The sequence below is a fragment of the Gouania willdenowi genome, chromosome 18 (assembly GCF_900634775.1).
Source record: "Gouania willdenowi chromosome 18, fGouWil2.1, whole genome shotgun sequence".
NCBI classification, from domain to species: domain Eukaryota; kingdom Metazoa; phylum Chordata; class Actinopteri; order Blenniiformes; family Gobiesocidae; genus Gouania; species Gouania willdenowi.
This window is the reverse complement of record NC_041061.1, coordinates 2,931,881-2,949,468: the sequence shown is the minus strand read 5'-3', so window position 1 is coordinate 2,949,468 and position 17,588 is coordinate 2,931,881. Positions and strand designations below refer to the sequence as shown.

General features: G+C 40.6%; 1 protein-coding gene across 6 annotated transcripts in view; it reads right to left on the bottom strand.

Moving 5' to 3' along the window:
• LOC114480586 (GTPase IMAP family member 7-like) overlaps positions 1-17,588 on the bottom strand; it is a 74,699-nt gene that overhangs the window by 31,242 nt on the left and 25,869 nt on the right. For 2 of the 6 annotated variants that reach the window (XM_028474857.1, XM_028474859.1), the window contains exon 3: positions 3,314-3,511. The exons of 1 other annotated variant lie outside the window; for it this stretch is intronic. In XM_028474857.1, the coding sequence (XP_028330658.1) occupies positions 3,314-3,511 (198 nt within the window). Of the gene's footprint in view, positions 1-3,313; positions 3,512-4,103; positions 4,188-4,453; positions 4,775-17,588 lie in introns of those variants that run through there. 3 more of the 6 variants (XM_028474858.1, XM_028474862.1, XM_028474860.1) reach the window with 3 other exon arrangements.

Sequence of the window (17,588 nt, the reverse complement as noted above, 5' to 3'; positions counted from 1 at the left end):
GATCCAGACTCAAGATACTTGCTGACAGCAGTCCTCTTTTCCTTGTTACCAAAGATAATCACCTCCATCTTGTCATGATTTAGTTGAAGAAAGTTTTCACTCATCCAGCAGTTTACTTTTTCTAAACAGTCACACAACACCTCAATGGGACCATAGTCATCTGGGTTCAGTGATATAGTTGTGTGTCATCTGCGTAGCTCTGATCATCAACCTTACAGTTCTGTAAAATTTGTCCTAAAGGAAGCATGTAAAGGCTAAACAGAAGAGGTCCAAGAACAGATCCCTGAGGAACCCCACAGGACATTGGTAATCTGTCAGATTCAAAGTTTCCAATGCTTGCAAAATAGCTTCGCTCCTCCAAGTAGAACTTAAACCATTGCATTACTTTTCCGTTTAGTCCAATCCATGTTTGCAATCTGTGCAACAAAATTGTATGATCTACAGTGTCAAATGCAGCACTTAGATCCAATAGAATGAGAACAGATACTTTTCCTGAATCAGTGTTCAACCTTATGTCATTGATCACTTTGATCAGAGCAGTTTCTGTGCTGTGATGAGAACCAAAACCTGACTGAAATTTATCAAATATTTTGTTGAATGTTAAGAATTGACTCAGTTGGTTGAAGACCACCTTCTCAATGATCTTGGCCATGAATGGAAGGTTCTGATTGGTCTATAGTTAGCCAGTATAGAGGCATCCAGTGTTCTCTTTTTTAACAGAGGTTTAACAGCAGCTACTTTCAGGGATTTTGGTTTGGTGCCTGATTGGAATGAGCAGTTAATTATCTGACACAAATCAGTGACAATTGACTTTACAACAGTTTTTCAGTTTTTCATAATCAGCAGAAAACCTAATATTAATATGTAATTATATTATATTATGATGCTAATATTGGTCTGATGCTATTGAACCAATAATATTGGAAATCCAAATGTATATTGTCATATTAAAAAATGAAATTTAATATAAACGTGATACAGGATACAACCTGCACAGCTTACCATTTTAAAAACATGATTGTTTCATTATCTGTGGCCGTAAGAATGAATACATGATAACATTAGTTGGAGTGAAATGTTTGTGTTTATCTGTGAGAAGAAACAGATGCAACAAAACAAAATCACATTCCCTTAGAATTATAATAAATCTGATACACTTCCATTAATGATTAAACATTATTTACATTATGTATTAAGTATTTATTTATAACAAATAGTTATTGAATATTTACTGGTTTATATTTTTTTCCCACACTAAACATAAAACATTCACAATATTTGTAATATTTATTATTTTTTAATCACTTCATGACCCCTGGCTTTAAAGGAGGAAGCAGAATACAACTTATAGATCATTTATTTCTTATGTTTTCATCTGTACTAATGATAAATTACATATATTTGTGTTCAGATTTCTTGTTTCGTTTTTTCAGAAAGAAATATATTGCTCCTATGGCAACGATAGCGACAGCGGCAACGGCAATGCCAGCGCCAGTGATAGTGACAGCGACAGTGCCAGCACCAGCGACAACGCCAGCGCCAGCACCAGAGACAACGCCGGCACCAGTGACAACGCCGGTGCCGGCACCAGCGACAACGCCGGCCCCGGCACCAGCGATAACGCCGGTGCCAGCGACAACGCCAGCACCAGCGACAACGCCGGCGCCAGTGCCAGCGACAACACCGGCACCAGCAACAACGCCGGCGCCGACACCAGCGACAACACCGGCACCAGCAACAATGCCGGCACCGACACCAGCAACAACACCGGCACCAGCAACAACGCCGGCGCCGACACCAGCGACAAGACCGGCACCAGCAACAACGCCGCTGCCGACACCAGCAACAACGCCGGCGCCGACACCAGCGACAACACCGGCACCAGCAACAACGCCGGCGCCGACACCAGCAACAACACCAGCACCAGCAACAACGCCGGCGCCGACACCAGCGACAGTGACAGCGCCAGCGACAGTGACAGTGCCAGCGCCAACGACAACGCTAACGCTGGCGCTGGCACCAGCAACAATGCCGGCGCTGACACCAGCGACAACGCTGGCAACGGCAACAACGCCGGCGACGGTGCCAGCACCAGCGCCAGCGACGGCGCCGGCAACAGCGCCAGCAACAGCGTTAGAGCTGTCGCCAACGACAGCGCCAGCGACAGCGCCAACGACAGCGCCAGCACCGGCGAGAGCGCCAGCGCCGGCGAGAGCGCCAGTGCCAATGACAGCGCCAACGACAGCGCCAGCGCCAGTGCCAGCGACAGCGCCAACGACAGCACCAGTGACAGTGACAGTGACAGTGGCAGCAACAGCACCAGTGACAGCGCCAGCGACAGCACCAGTGACAGCGCCAGCGCCAAAAGGAGCTCCCAGCAACTTCCCAGGGTCAAAATCCTCTTGGATTTCTCCTAATTTACCTGTAGTTTGATGTTTTGCTCTCTTTCTAATCGTCTCATTTGACAAGACACTTCCTGACTGTCTCATCTTTTCATGTTTTTGTATCAGCTTCTGCTCTACTTTCTCCTCTACTTTCTTCTCTTCTTTGTTATCCACTTTCTGCTCTACTTTCTTTTCTTCTTTCTTCTCTTCTTTGTTATCTACTTTCTGCTCTACTTTCTGCTCTACTTTCTTCTCTACTTTCTTCTCTTCTTTGTTATCCACTTTCTTTTCTTCTTTCTTCTCTTCTTTGTTATCTACTTTCTGCTCTACTTTCTGCTCTACTTTCTGCTCCACTTTCTTCTCTTCTTTGTTATCCACTTTCTGCTCTACTTTCTTCTCTACTTTCTTCTCTTCTTTGTTATCCACTTTCTGCTCTACTTTCTTTTCTTCTTTCTTCTCTTCTTTGTTATCTACTTTCTTCTCTACTTTCTGATCTACTTCCTGCAGCATTTCATTGGTGTAGATGTCTCCATTGTTGCTGATCACCAGATTCTCTACAGTGATGAGCAGCTTCTTCAGATGGTGGAAGTTGCTCCTGTATTTTTCTGGGTTGTTGTTCTTCCAGTATTTGGAATCAAAGACGTGACAGCGGTCGTCACACTTTCTCACCAGATCCTTCAGCTTCTGATTCTGATCCACAAACTGCTGAATGGTCGTCCCTTCAGGGAGCTGGTCTCCATGAGTGAAGACGATCACAGAATATTTCAGCATTTCTTCAGAGAAGTACTGAAAGATTCTAGTGATGACCTGCTCCTCATGTGGACTGTCCACTTTAAGCACAATGAGAAAAGCATGAGGTCCAGGAGCACACTTTATGATAGACCTGATTATCTCAGACTGTAGATCCTCCTCAGACTGATGTGCGTGAAATAAACCAGGCGTGTCGACCAGAGTCAGTTGTGTGTTCATCACTTTCTTTGTTGCAGATTTACACACATCTGTTCCAGAGAATGGAGTGTGATCAGGATCAAACCATTCCTCACCAAACAAAGTGTTTCCCAGGCTACTTTTCCCAGATCCAGTTTTTCCAACCAAAACGATCCTACGTTCAGGTAAACTTGGAGAATCTGAAAGTAGAAAATAAGAAACAAGGACTTTTAAAGATTTCTGTTTCTTATAAACCTTTAAATATGAACAACACTGATTGATAAACTAAACAATACAGCCCAACATCACCAAAAATATATGTAAATAGGTTGATACCAGTGACACTTATAAATATACTAAATGCAACATAGAAACTTATTAATTTGATTGATTTTCAAAAATATATACATAAATAATAAGTTTAAAGCTTAACTGTGGTGTTACTTATTATTCTATGAACTGATCCTTCAGGACAACAATGTATTTACAGGTTTTTCATAATATTTGACATAAAGATTAAAAAAGAGAAAAACAAACAGGGAAAATGTAAAAACTTTTAGCAAAAACTAGGATAACAATTAAAATCTTGTTTAAAACGTAAAAACATTTTGGAAATGTAATGAGGTCCAGGAGCACACTCTATGATAGACCTGATTATCTCAGACTGATGTGTGTTCAATAAACCAGGAGTGTTGATCAGAGTCAGTTGTTTGTTCATCACTTCCTTTGTTGCAGATTTACACACATCTGTTATTAAGCTTACAGTGTGATCAGGATCAAACCATTTCTCACCAAACAAAGTGTTTCCCAGGCTACTTTTCCCAGATCCAGTTTTTCCAACCACAACCATCTTCCATTCAGGTGGTCTTCGCGAGACTGAAAACAGAAAATAAGAAACAAGGACTTTTAAAGTTTTCCTTTTTTTATTAACCGGTAAATGTGAACAACACTGATTGATAACACAAAACAATACAGGTTGATACCGGTGACACAAATATACTATATGCAGCATAGAAACATTTTCAAAATTTATTTTACTTTTTTTTTTTTGCCTTTGATCTAAAAGGAAAACTGACCACTGTATAACAACAAAGGATTAAAACCATTATTATAAATGTGTAACTTCTGTTGTCATAACTTACGTTGAAAATTGGAGGCCGACGTGTAGAAAGGTTGAGGAATGTCGTTTGAAGACTCGTCTCTTTGTCTGATTTATGTGATCAAAAAAACATGTTTGTATTTTCTTGATCTGAGCTTCAGGAAAGTTCCCACAGTGAACAACACAATGATGTGTGTTTATCAGGAAGAGAAGTTCAAATGAACCAGTCTGTGCTGGAATCTGAACTAAATACTGAACAAATGACACTCCCATTAACAGGAGTGGCAGATTCCATCAACACTTTAACGTCTGAGAACAGATTCCACCAACATGTTTATGAGAAACCAAGACTTCCATCAAACCTGTTCATGGAACACTTTGAAATATTCAATTCAATTCAACTTTATTTATATAGCGCAAAATACAACAAAGCCATCTCAAAGCGCTAAACAAAATATAAAGTCCATAGTAAAAAAGAAGAAAGAACCCAACAAGATCCACATGAACAAGCATTTAGTGACAGTGGGAAGAAAAAAACTCCCTCTTTTTTATAGGAAGAAATCTCCAGCGGAACCAGGTTCAGAGGGAGCAGCCATCCGCTTCGACTGGCCGGGGTTAGTGAACAGAAGGACAAACAGAATAGGATAGAAGGATAGTCCATCCGAGTGTTCCAGACTAGTTGTGCCGTGAGCCATCAATCAGGAACCGCCATCTCCAGCATCAAGACACCTGAAACAGAAAAGAGAATGGATGGCGAGGAGAAGGCACAGACTGCAGGGAAAAAAAACAAATATATATATATATATGGAGTGGATATCAGTGTAAATGGTGTGAAGCAGTGTGAGCAGTATGATGGGTTATGCAACGAAGGACAGAAGTGGGGGGTTGTCTACAACCCAGCACAACTGTGTCTGCCTGGACATTCATCTCATTGCAGCCCATTAGAGCTATGTGTAGATGATGGATTGTGTTTGAATATAATGTTGGTGTTCTACTATAATCTTAGTTCTTAGTTCCTATTTTTAGGTTTAGAGCTTTTTTCCTTGTATATAATGTATAATATAATGTAGAGCATAATGAGACCCACTGACAACATACTGTATTCGACTAAATTTAACAAACAATAGATAGATTAATGTTGACTGTATTTTACAGTTTAATACTTCATGTGTTTCTATAGTATTACAGTCAGATTAGTGCAATAGTTACACAAAGCTCATATACACGTTCCACTGATAGTTTAGAGAAGGTTTTATTTGATTTCTCTTTGCTGCAGTGAGTGTTGGGCTGTACCAGGGTCACCTGTCAGTAGAACTGTGGCTTCATTAATCAGTCCCTCCAAACATTAGAAAATTAATGCAAATTCAGCAAATCTTTGCAACATTTCTGATATTTTGACCAAAATGACTACACTTTGATACATCATCATGTAACGCTCTCATTTACCAATAAATATTCAACATTAACCAATAATAAACATTGAACAGGTTGGTTTTCTGATGTGTTGCAAGAAAATGGAGTTAAATTGTTTTGACGCTGTGATAATGTGACACTTTTCTACATCCAAACACGCTCTATGAAAGGCAGAGACAACAATTACAATCCTAACAAGTGACAATGACTGAAGCAGTGGAATTCAGATTCAACATGTGTGTTTGTCAATTATTAATGCTACAGTAGCAATGAAAAATAACATCAATGACAACATTAAGGTTGACACATACAAGGCAACAGTCACATAAAAAATATTTTTAAAGAACTGCTGTAAAATCACAGTTTTAAGCTACAACAACCACAAAACTTGCGTGAATAATCCTGGAGGGACTAACTAATGATCCAGGTTAAATTTTTGTTCTGAACCAGAACTCATGGATCCCTGATCTCTATCAACCTGGATCTTCTGAGAGGCAACCATGTACTTTAAAGACACAGGGTCTGTACTTCAAAGCTGGATCAGTTTATCCTGATACTGTATCTCTCTGTTAGCTTCACCTAACCCACCAACCTGCTGCTCTGGAGCCTCATGTGGCTCTTTGACTGTCTTGCAATGGCTCCCTATAGCTTGAAAAAAAAATTGAATTGTTATTTCTTACAGAGGGTATTTATGATTAATGACATTAACCTCAAATAAACTTATGATCAAACAATTGGCTAACCTATAAATAAATCACATTGTGCAATAACTCCACCTTCCTGCAACCTCTACAGATCAATAATTTTCCTTAAACCTATGGTTAACCTTAAGTTTTAAATCTCTGGCAAGATGATTCATTAAATATTCTGGAAAAAAATATTTTAATTGTGTTGGGGACAGATTAATTCAACTGCCAACATGCTGGCTAAATATGTATGCTTTATATGTGGCAAGAAATTAGTATTAGCATGTTGATAAATATTATGGGGGTGTTGATAAATGCGGCAGCTGAATTTGATCATTAACTTGTTACACTCTCCTGTTTCAGAGGCCCCACCCTCTGAGGTCAAACCAGAAAAGAAACTTTTCAAAGAGGAAAATCTACATCCTTACATCTGAGGTGGAGCAAAACAAAGATGTGCTTTTTGAATGTGTGAAAACTGGACTTAAAGGATCTTATTCAAACGCTGTGCGGAAGAGGATCAGCTACTGAGCAGGTGACGTCTGCCCTCCTGTGTGCGCTGAGAACAACTTCACAGGAGACATCCTGGAGAGACACGGATTTGACTTTTATATCAGCCTCAGTCTGCACGCTTTAGGCAATAGATATAACAGTAAAATAATAATTATCAGTTGTTATCAATTTCAAGTCCTTTTTGTAGCCCTTTGAGGTGTATTAAAGCATTTAACGTGTGATATTAAAGGTTTATAGTCATTTTCAATAAAGAATTGACTTCAGTCAAGATGCATATGAGTAAACTATAGGTTAGCCAAGAGGCCCTAAACCCCATGAGTAATCTCACAAGAATTTGGGGGTGTTATGGTTAGATGGTCAATATGCTTTCTGGTCTCGGAGAGAGCACACGTGTTTTCACTCGCTCCGATAACACGACCTTGGGAGACTAACAGCTCACAGCTGCAGTTGGACAGCCTGAAAAAATGGTTAACAAACCGAATGCAGGCCATCCAGAACCTGATCCGGGTTTGGAAGAGGTCAAGGAGATGATACGCGAGGGTCTATGAAACCTCAAAGACGATCTATCTGCCGAGATAAAGTCGTTGGAAAAGACGCTGGAAAAATCACTGGAAAGCCTCCAAAGTGAAGCAAAGGGACTGAAACAACACAATCTCATGAATGCTGAAGAGATAAAACTATTGAATGCGAGGGTTGAAGAGTTGGAACAAAGGGAAAGAGAGAAAGATGTCATCATTACAGGCTTAAAGATAAAACCCAGGAGTTACGCGAGTGTGCTGAGACAGGCAGCGGACCCGAGTGACGAACACACAAAATCGATTGAACATCAGGTCATTGACTAATTGGAGTCGAAGGACATTGTGTTGAACCCTGACAACATCAACTCCTGCCAACTCCTTCCAAAGCGTAATGATACCAGAGCGGTAAAAATCACCTTCACGAATGTGAAATTCAAAGGAGAACAACTGAGGCAAGGCCAGAAACTGAAGGAAACGAAGGTATTTATGAATGAAAATTTGACAAAACAAAACGCAAGCATTGCATGGAAGGCACGCCAATTAAAAAAATGAGGAACAATTCTAAAGACGTGGATAAGAAACTGCAGGATTTATATCACACCACTGGGAGAAGAGAACGGAAAACCAATCTTCATCAAAACGATGGAAGACGGGAAAATACGAAGGATCCACCTAAACAACAACATTACTGATGGTAATCATGGATATGGACCCAGATCTATATAAACACTGGAAACAAGACTCAGACTGTGCTTATTTCATGGACACTGAATTTAATGTGGAAACCAAGAGTAAAAAAGGTCTGTCATTTATTCATTTCAATTGTCGTAGTATGTATGCAAATTTTGAACACATTAAGGATTACATTACAACCTTGTACAAGTTTGAAATAATAGCACCGTCAGAAACTTGGTTAAATGAACAGAAAGGTATGAACTTTACAATAAAAGGATATAAATTTGTCTGTAAAAACAGATTATATAAACCAGGTGATGGGGTAGCATTATACATAAAAGATAACAATGAAATGGAGATACTATAATCGATGAGTACAACTGTGGAAGGAGTAATGGAATGTCTAACAGTAAAAATAATGAGACCAAAGGGAGAGAACATATTAATCTGTTGTTTGTATCGAGCTCCTGATTGCAAAATAGAAATGTTTAATGAGTACCTAACCAAAATAATAGAAAAGGCTAAACACAAGAGCATACTGATCTGTGGAGACTTAAATATAAACATTCTAAATCCCTTAAAGAACACACACATTGAAGACTTTATTAACTACATGTACACAAATGGACTAAAACCTCTTATAATGAAACCAACTAGAATCAATAAACACAGCTCAACACTGATAGATAAATGACATCTCCGACCATTTACCAATATTTACAATATTTAATACTAACGACAACATCCACCCAGAAACACACGAACCAATAACATACAAAAGACTGGAAGGAGAAAAACAGCTAGAAAAATTTAAACAACAGATAAGAAAAGAAACTTGGAAGGAAGTTTTCACAAAACAAGATGTGAACAGAGCATATGACACATTCACAGACATAATAACTACAATATATGATAAATGCTGCCCTTTGAAACAAATAACAATCAAACGTAAGACAAACAAAATACCATGGATTGATAAAAAATTAGCAAACACATCCAAAAAAAATACATTATATAAAAAACATTGAAAACAAAACTACGATACAAAAAATACAGAAACAAATTCAACACTCTCCTAAGAGAAAAAAAAGAGAATATTATGAAAAACAATTAAAAGAAAATAAAAACAAAAATCAAAAACTTTGGGAAATTATAAACTCCATAACTATACGTAAAAGCAAAGAGGAAGCCACAGACCACTTCATAATAAACAACTTAAAGGAATACAATAAGAAAAAAAATCGCAGAAGAACTTAATAATTTCTTCATAAATATTGGAATGGAGACTGGGAGAGGAATCTATCAACATCCAACACTTAAATGGGACATTGATAAGTATTTAACACTTGAAGAAGTAACGGAAGCAGAGGTGAAAGCAATCATTACAACCTGTATTTCAAAAAAATTCAGAGACATTAATAATCTAACTATGAGTCTTCTAAAAACTATAACAGCTGAAATAACCCCACCGCTAACATATATCAGCAATCTCTAATTCAAAAATGTTATTTTCCCAGACCAAATGAAAATCGCAAAAATCAGACCGATCCACAAGAGTGGAGACAAACGAGATTTCACCAATTATCGACCTATTTCAATATTACCGCAATTATCAAAAATTCTAGAAAAACTGTTCATGAAAAGGCTGGACAAATTCATAGAAGAGAATAATATATTACATGAAGGTCAATATGGGTTCAGAAAAGGACGTTCAACAGCAATGGCTATAACTGACACCACGGAAAATATAAGAGATGCACTAGAAAATAATTTATTTGTATTTGGCATTTTTTTGGACCTTAAAAAAGCATTTGACACAATAAACCATGATATTCTGGAAGAAAAACTTCAAAAATACGGCATTAGTCACAACGCCCTAAACGGGATTAAAAGTTATATGCAAAATAGGAGACAATATGTTGACTTCGAACAAAACATGTCAATATGTCAAACCATACAATGTGGTGTGCCACAGGGTTCGATTTTAGGGCCAAAACTGTTCATTTTATATATAAACGACATTTTCAAAGTCTCAAATTACCTCAAACTAACGCCGTTTGCAGACGACACAACCATCCTATGTTCATGTAGACATTAAAACTCTAATAGAAACGACGAATGAGGAACTATCAAAAATCCAAACATGGCTCAATGTAAATAAACTAGCCGTAAACATCAGCAAAACAAAATTCATCAGTTTTGGAAATAAAAAAATAAAAGAAAACATTATACTGAAACTAGACACGGACATAATTGAACAAGTAAAAAAATATAGAGCACTAGGAGTGTGGATAGATGAGAGACTGACCTGGAAAAAGCACATACAAGTAGTTAAAAACAAAGTTGCCAAAAGCAGCTACATCTTATGGTAATTACAATAAATACTACATACCAAATCACTGAATACAATCTATTCTTCCCTTATTGGGTCACATTTAAATCACTGCTCAGAAATCTGGGGAAACACCTACAAAACGTATCTTGAACCTTTGTTTAAACTTTAAAAAAAAGCAATTAGAATTTTGTATAAAGCACCACACAACGCACACACAAATGAACTATTTGAAAAGGCCAAATACCTAAAACTGCAAGAAATAATACACTACAACACACAAATTCTCGCATTTAGGGCCTCACTAAAAACACTCCCATATCAAATACAAAAACGTTTCATATGGGAAAAAACTGCTTATGAACTAAGACATAGTAATGTGTTTATACAAGAAAAGGTTAAATCTAACATTGGAAAATACAGCACTGTCAATAGAGCTATCAACAGCTGGAATAACCTTGATGTAGAGACAAAACAAACTGCAAAGTTGACTAGATATAAAGAAAAAACTCGGAACACATTCTTACACGAATACGAGATCAACACATCGACGAGATGGAATTTATCAACTGGTCAATGAACACAATTGACTCGATCTTCACGAACAGAAGATCACAACAACACGAGCCAGCGTGTCCAAAAGACACATTTGCAAGTGGTTACGTCATGGATGGAAAAGGAAAAACCCAAATGTTGTGCCTCTCAATCCTCTCAGTGGAAGATGTGGAGGACCTCTACCTGTTAGGGGTCATGATCACTGGCTAATGATGGGGTTGTGTGCCTTTCTAATCCTTTGCATGCTAAGACAACTTTCTGAAGATAACAAGGAAGTTCGAAAGAAGATTAACTTTTCTTTTGAACTGTAGGAACGCAAACAACGGCTGGGAATGAAATCTGCAGGGAAGAAAGACGACACGAACAATGATAGAGAGGAGGAGGAATAAAAACAGACAACACTGACTACAGATGAGAATAAATCCTACATAAAAAAGGACAAAAAAAAACTGCTTCTCTCGTCTCCTTTTTCGACATGTACAAAAAAAAAAAAAAAAAAGGAATAACAAAACTTCTGTGAATGCAACCATGTCGGAAATAAACTGTATAAATGGTAAAAACAGGCCTTTAGACTCTGTGTCTAACATGAACCCTCTTGAGTAATAGTGAGGCACCCTATTTGGACATTGAGGGGAGGTGTAGGTTTTTTGGGCCAATGAGAACGTTGACACAGGTGTTAGTCGTTATCAGGGACATGTGAACCTAATATCTGTACCATATGTGAGACTTGTTTTTCCCCAAATCTGTGTACTACTGGGCTGTTTTCTTATAGGGTGATGAGATAATGTTAAAGGTGGGAGGACTTAACTCTGAAACATATATGCAATTACAGCCTCTGACCAGCTCAGAGTTTGTATCAATTGGCCAGCAGCTCTCATTTTTTGTAACCTGTTAGGACTTTTGATTGTATTAATAAACTGCATATTATTTACAAGTCATTGGTCCGAAGACTTTTTCCTACACCACCTTTTTTGTCATCACCATCCACACAACAAGAAACACCTTCAAATACATTAACTAAAAAAATATATAACATTATATAAATAACATTATCAAATATATTTGTAACTGTCTTTATTGAGAAGGTTTTTTTTTTTTTTTTTGGCTCCGGAAGGACTTTAATCCAGGAGAGATGAGGCAAAATGGCTCTTTTAAAGTAAAGGTTGTAGACCCATGACTTAACCCAACATTCTGTGTCAGAGAGCAGCTGTACAACGAAGCAGGATATCAACACATTCACTTAAAACAGGCGATTTCAGCCTGGATAGGTGCGCACTCCTGTGACAGGGGGAAATTGCAGCATCAGACCAATCACAATCTTGGACAAACTGCGCAGAGCAATTTAGGAATAATTCTTTAAAAATATAAAGAATTAAAATCCATAATTCAACACTGTTGCTGCAGAAAAAGCAGGAAGAAAAGAACACAGACAGGAAGCTGCTGACAATACGTAAAAGCCTAAAGTTATTCAATATTTTTCCATGGGATGATAAACAGACGACGTTCTGATCATTTTCACTTTATTACATCACAGACATGTTTCTATTCAGGTAGACCTCTATTTATCACACACACACTGGGATGAGAACACAATGTTTCACTGTAGTATGTTCCTGTTGATGCTGTCGCTAAATGAAATAATTAATTTAGAGCTGCAACTAACAATTATTTTTGTAGTAGATAAATCTATCAATAATTATTGTGATTAGTTGACTAATCACAATAACTTTTTTGTTTTGAAGCACATGTTTTTTAATTGCTATTTTAACCCACCTGCTTAAATCCTCACATCTGTGAAAGTGACCCGTTGTACTCTGACAGCATGTTTCACAGAAAGGAAATAAAACACTGACAGGACAAAATAATACATTTATAATAGTTGTATTTTCAAATTGTGATCACAAACAATAAAATATAAACATTAAATAATACAAATTGTATGTGGACTTGAACAACTACTCATAATGGAAACACTTAATAAAAAAAGTAACAAAAGATGTTGCTAACCTGCCTTAACGTACGTTCACACCAAACATGACTGAAGTGACTGAAGCAAGTAGATTACAGTCAGATCAATGTAAATGACGCAACCTCAAGTTATCTCCCCTCAAGCGACATGACTTGTGTGATTTGAGCGACTAGATCAAGCACGACCTCGTCGCTCAAAGTTTAAAAATTTGAACTTTTCAAGCGACAACTCCCCCGTCCTTCAGTGTCTGTAGAATCCTTTTGTAACTGTGTAAGTTGATCATTTAAACCGTTAAAGTGGGGCTGTCTATGATAAGTGCTGTAAACATAAGACTGGAGAAGAAGTGATCAACCCCCTCTCTCTCTCTCCCCCCTGTCACCGGCTCCACACACACACATTGTTCTCTGGTCGTTGCGTCACTGGAGCGATGAAGTGATGGAGTGACCAAAAAGCGCCACAATGTTCAAGCGACTCATCACGAACGATTGAAATAACTGCAGTCACTACTGTCGAGTTCGGTGTGAACACACCTTTACAGGTTCTGTTCAACATAAGAACTTTAAACCAACTAAAGAGTTGCTTTTATTCAAAGCATAAAAAATAACCATCTTATTCAAAGGTTAGAATTATTTAAGTGCAAACAGTTAAACAAAGATTAACAAGCCAACTTGGCTCAAGGAAACTTTTTTTTTTTTCTTTTTAATTAAAGTGCAGGAACGTAGGCATGTCAACATGCTTGGCCGTGAGGCAGGCTCTCTTCTTTGAAGCGATGATTCCAGCAGCAGAGAAAAGACGCTCAGATGGTGTAGAGCAGGGGTGGGCAAACTACGCCCCGTTGGTCTTTTTAATCCGCCGAAGCCAAAATAAACAATTAAAACACAAAATGAATCGTCTCCGTCATTTTTCTCAACACCCGTTGGAACCAAATGTTCTGCCATTCTCCGCTTACACCCGCCCTTTTCCAGCCACCCAGCCAATCAACACGCAGAACACATGTAAACAAAGACGAACATTGGCTGAAAAAGATGCACGTAACAATGATGCCTTCACGGCCATGGGAAACCACAACACTCGTTGAATAAACTACATTGGGACTCAGTCCGTTACAATATTGTAATGACGAGCCTCCAGCCGTAATCCAAGTTTTGTAGTCTTTAATGACGTACGTTGAAACCCGACTACTGTTGGCCGTAGTCGACGCCAAAAAAACAAAAAACACAGAACACAGGTACCGTCTTACTCCCTCCAAACTCACCCCCAACTCTCTCTAACCACCCAGCCAATCCCCACTTAGAACTCCCATAAACAAAGATACACATTGGTAGGGAAAGCTGTACGTAACGATGGTGCATTCAATGCCATGGGACATCTCAACATTAGTGAATCATTGAATACGCAACAAGTAGAACACATAAACATAGGACCCAGTCCGTTACACAACCCCCCCCTCACAAAGACCCTCGCCCTCGAGGGTTACTGAACAAAGTCCTTCCAGCGTGCAGGGGGCCTCCATGTTCGCCGGGGCCTTCCTGTGGCAGGGGTTATTAAATCAGATGGAGCCCAGGAAAAGCGTGTCAGCTCCTGATTAGTGTCAGTGTTAGACCCTTGAGGGGGTTCAGGAGCAGATGGTGCCAGTTGGGGCGATGAACACGGAGCAGGTAAGGAAGCATCAGTCTCAGGACTCAACCATTGTGGAACGGCTGAACCCCGGTATGGAGCCAGCCGGCCTTGATGTAACGCAACTCTCCTCCCTCTTGGTGGCAGCTGGACTCGGTAAACCACCTCCCCAAGCCTTTCAAGGATTCTGCACGGCCCCATCCAGTTACTGTCCAACTTAGGGCACCTACCCTTTCTTCTCCGCGGGTTATATACCCAAACCAACTCCCCGGCTGCAAACTGACGTCCCGTGGCTCGGATGTCATAGTTCCTTTTCTGCCTCGCGCCTGCAGTCTCCATCTGATGTCTTGCAAAACTGTGGGCAGATTCCAGGCGGTCCTGCAGTTTCCGAGCGTAGATCGGCCCCGGGGGGGTCAGTAGGAGTATCCGGTGGTCTCCCCACCAACATCTCAGCTGGGGTTCGGATCTCCCTGCCCAGCATCAGGAGAGCCGGGGAACATGAAGTGGAATCCTGGGCAGTGGAACGGTAGGCCATCAGCACCAGTGGGACGTGTTTGTCCTAATCCCGTTGATGACTAGCTGTCACGATTGCCAACTGCTGAGCCAATGTGCGATTAAACCTTTCGACTAATCCATCACTCTGTGGATGGAGTGGAGTGTTGCGGGTTTTCCGGGCACCTAGTCTCTCACACATGACGGCAAATACACGAGATTCAAAGTTTCTGCCTTGGTCTGTGTGGATTGTCTCTGGAACCCCGAACCTGCTAAACATTCTGCCAATCAGAGCGTCCACCACAGTCTCTGCCTCTTGATCAGGGAGACTGTAAGCCTCTGGCCACTTAGTAAAGTAGTCCATTGCAACAAGGATGTAGCGGTTTCCTTTCTCTGTACATGGAAATAGTCCCAAAACATCAATCCCTACTCTTTCCATTGGAGCCCCTGTGTGAAACTGTTGGAGCAAAGCATGTGACCTCCCGGTGGGGCCTTTCCAGGCAGTGCAGCTGTCACAGAGGCGACAGAAATCCTTCACATCTCTCCTCTGCTGCCCCCAGTAGAACCCCTGACGCAGGCGGCGAAGTGTTTTTGTGACACCGAAATGTCCTGATCCAGGCGCTCCGTGCATCGCCCTCAGGACAGCATCCCGTAGAGAATGTGGTACCACAACCTGCCACTGGATCTCGCCTGTCGCTGGTTCTTTCCAACCCCTTTGGAGAATCCCATCACAGAGACACAGAGTTTCAAACATGGACCAGAGTCCCTTTGTTGCGCGTGAATGCATGGCTATGTCATCCCACTGTGGTTTCTGCTGTGTGCTAACCCACGTGACCACTGGTGAGATTTCTGCATCCTGCCTCTGTTCATCTAACCACTCTGCGGTACTCACTTCAACTAAATCCCCGGAGTCTGGCTGATCTCTCAGGTTAGTAGCCAAACATCTAACACCACCTCGTGACTCGTCCGCCTCCCACATCTCCCTTTTCTCACAGTAGCTACAGTTGTCTGTAAAACAAGGCCGCCGTGAAAGCGCATCTGCATTACCATGGTACACCCCTGGTCTATGGACTACAGTGAAGTCATAAGCTTGTAGTTCCTCAATCCATCGTGCTAACTGACCCTCTGGTTCTTTAAAGTTCATTAGCCACTGTAATGCTGAGTGATCAGTCCTGACTGTGAAATGGAGCCCCCCAAGGTAATACTTGAAGTGTCTAATGGCAGAAACAACAGCCAGTAACTCTCGTCTTGTGACACAGTAGCGGCGCTCTGCTTTGTTAAATGTTCTACTGTAGTAAGCTACTACCTTCTCTCCACTCTGGGTCACCTGGGTTAACACTGCGCCTGACCCCACCCCGCTGGCATCCGTGTCTACAATAAATGGTAAATTGGCATCCAGGGGAACAAGGATAGGGGCCTCTACTAAAGAATTCTGTAGCTTAGTGAACGCTGTCTCACACTCCTCTGTCCACTCAAAAACCTCTCCATTCTGTAGTAGGCGAAACAGTGGGGCTGCTATGCAGGAAAATCCTTTTACAAATCTCCTGTAGTAAGATGCCAGTCCCAAGAAACTCTTTAATTCTGACACAGAAACCGGAGTGGGCCACTCTTTCACTGTCTTTACTTTCTCATCTAAGGTGCCCACCCCCCCCCTCACCAAGCTTGTGACCAAGAAATTAGATTTCATGTCTCATAAAGCAACATTTTAGGGGGTGTAACTTCAAACCTGCCTGAGCTATTCTCCCAAGCACCTTTCTAAGTGCGTCCAGCGTAGCCTTAAATGATGTTCCATGTACCAAGATGTCGTCTAAATACACCACACACTCACTCTTTGGAAAATCCGCCAGCACTCTGTCCATCAGTCTCTCAAACGTAGCAGGCGCATTACACAGCCCAAATGGCAGGACCTTAAATTGCCAGAGGCCCCAGTTTGTGATGAACGCTGTCTTTGGTCTGCTTTGGGGGGTAAGCGAGACCTGCCAGTATCCACTGCGGAGGTCCAATGAGCAGAACCAAGAAGAGCCAGATACAGTATCCAGGGCCACGTCAATGCGGGGCAGAGGATAGGGATCTTTTCTGGTCACATTGTTGAGCGGCCTGAAATCCACACAGAAACGCCATTCCCCTTTTTGTTTCTTTGGGACCATCACAACAGGAGAAGCCCAGGGGCTGTTCGAAGGTTCAATTTTTCCCGCCCTCTGCATTTCCCCCAGTGCTTTATCTGCAGCAGTCTGCTTCGCCAAAGGAAGCCGACGAGGTCTCATCCAAATTGGTGGAGCATCTCCTGTATCGATGTCATGTTGAATTAAATCCGTGTGACCAACATCATCCTCTGACAACAAGAAACAGTCTTTAAAGTCCACAAGAAGCCTAAAAAACAGGTCCTGCTCAATGTCAGACAGTCCATCACA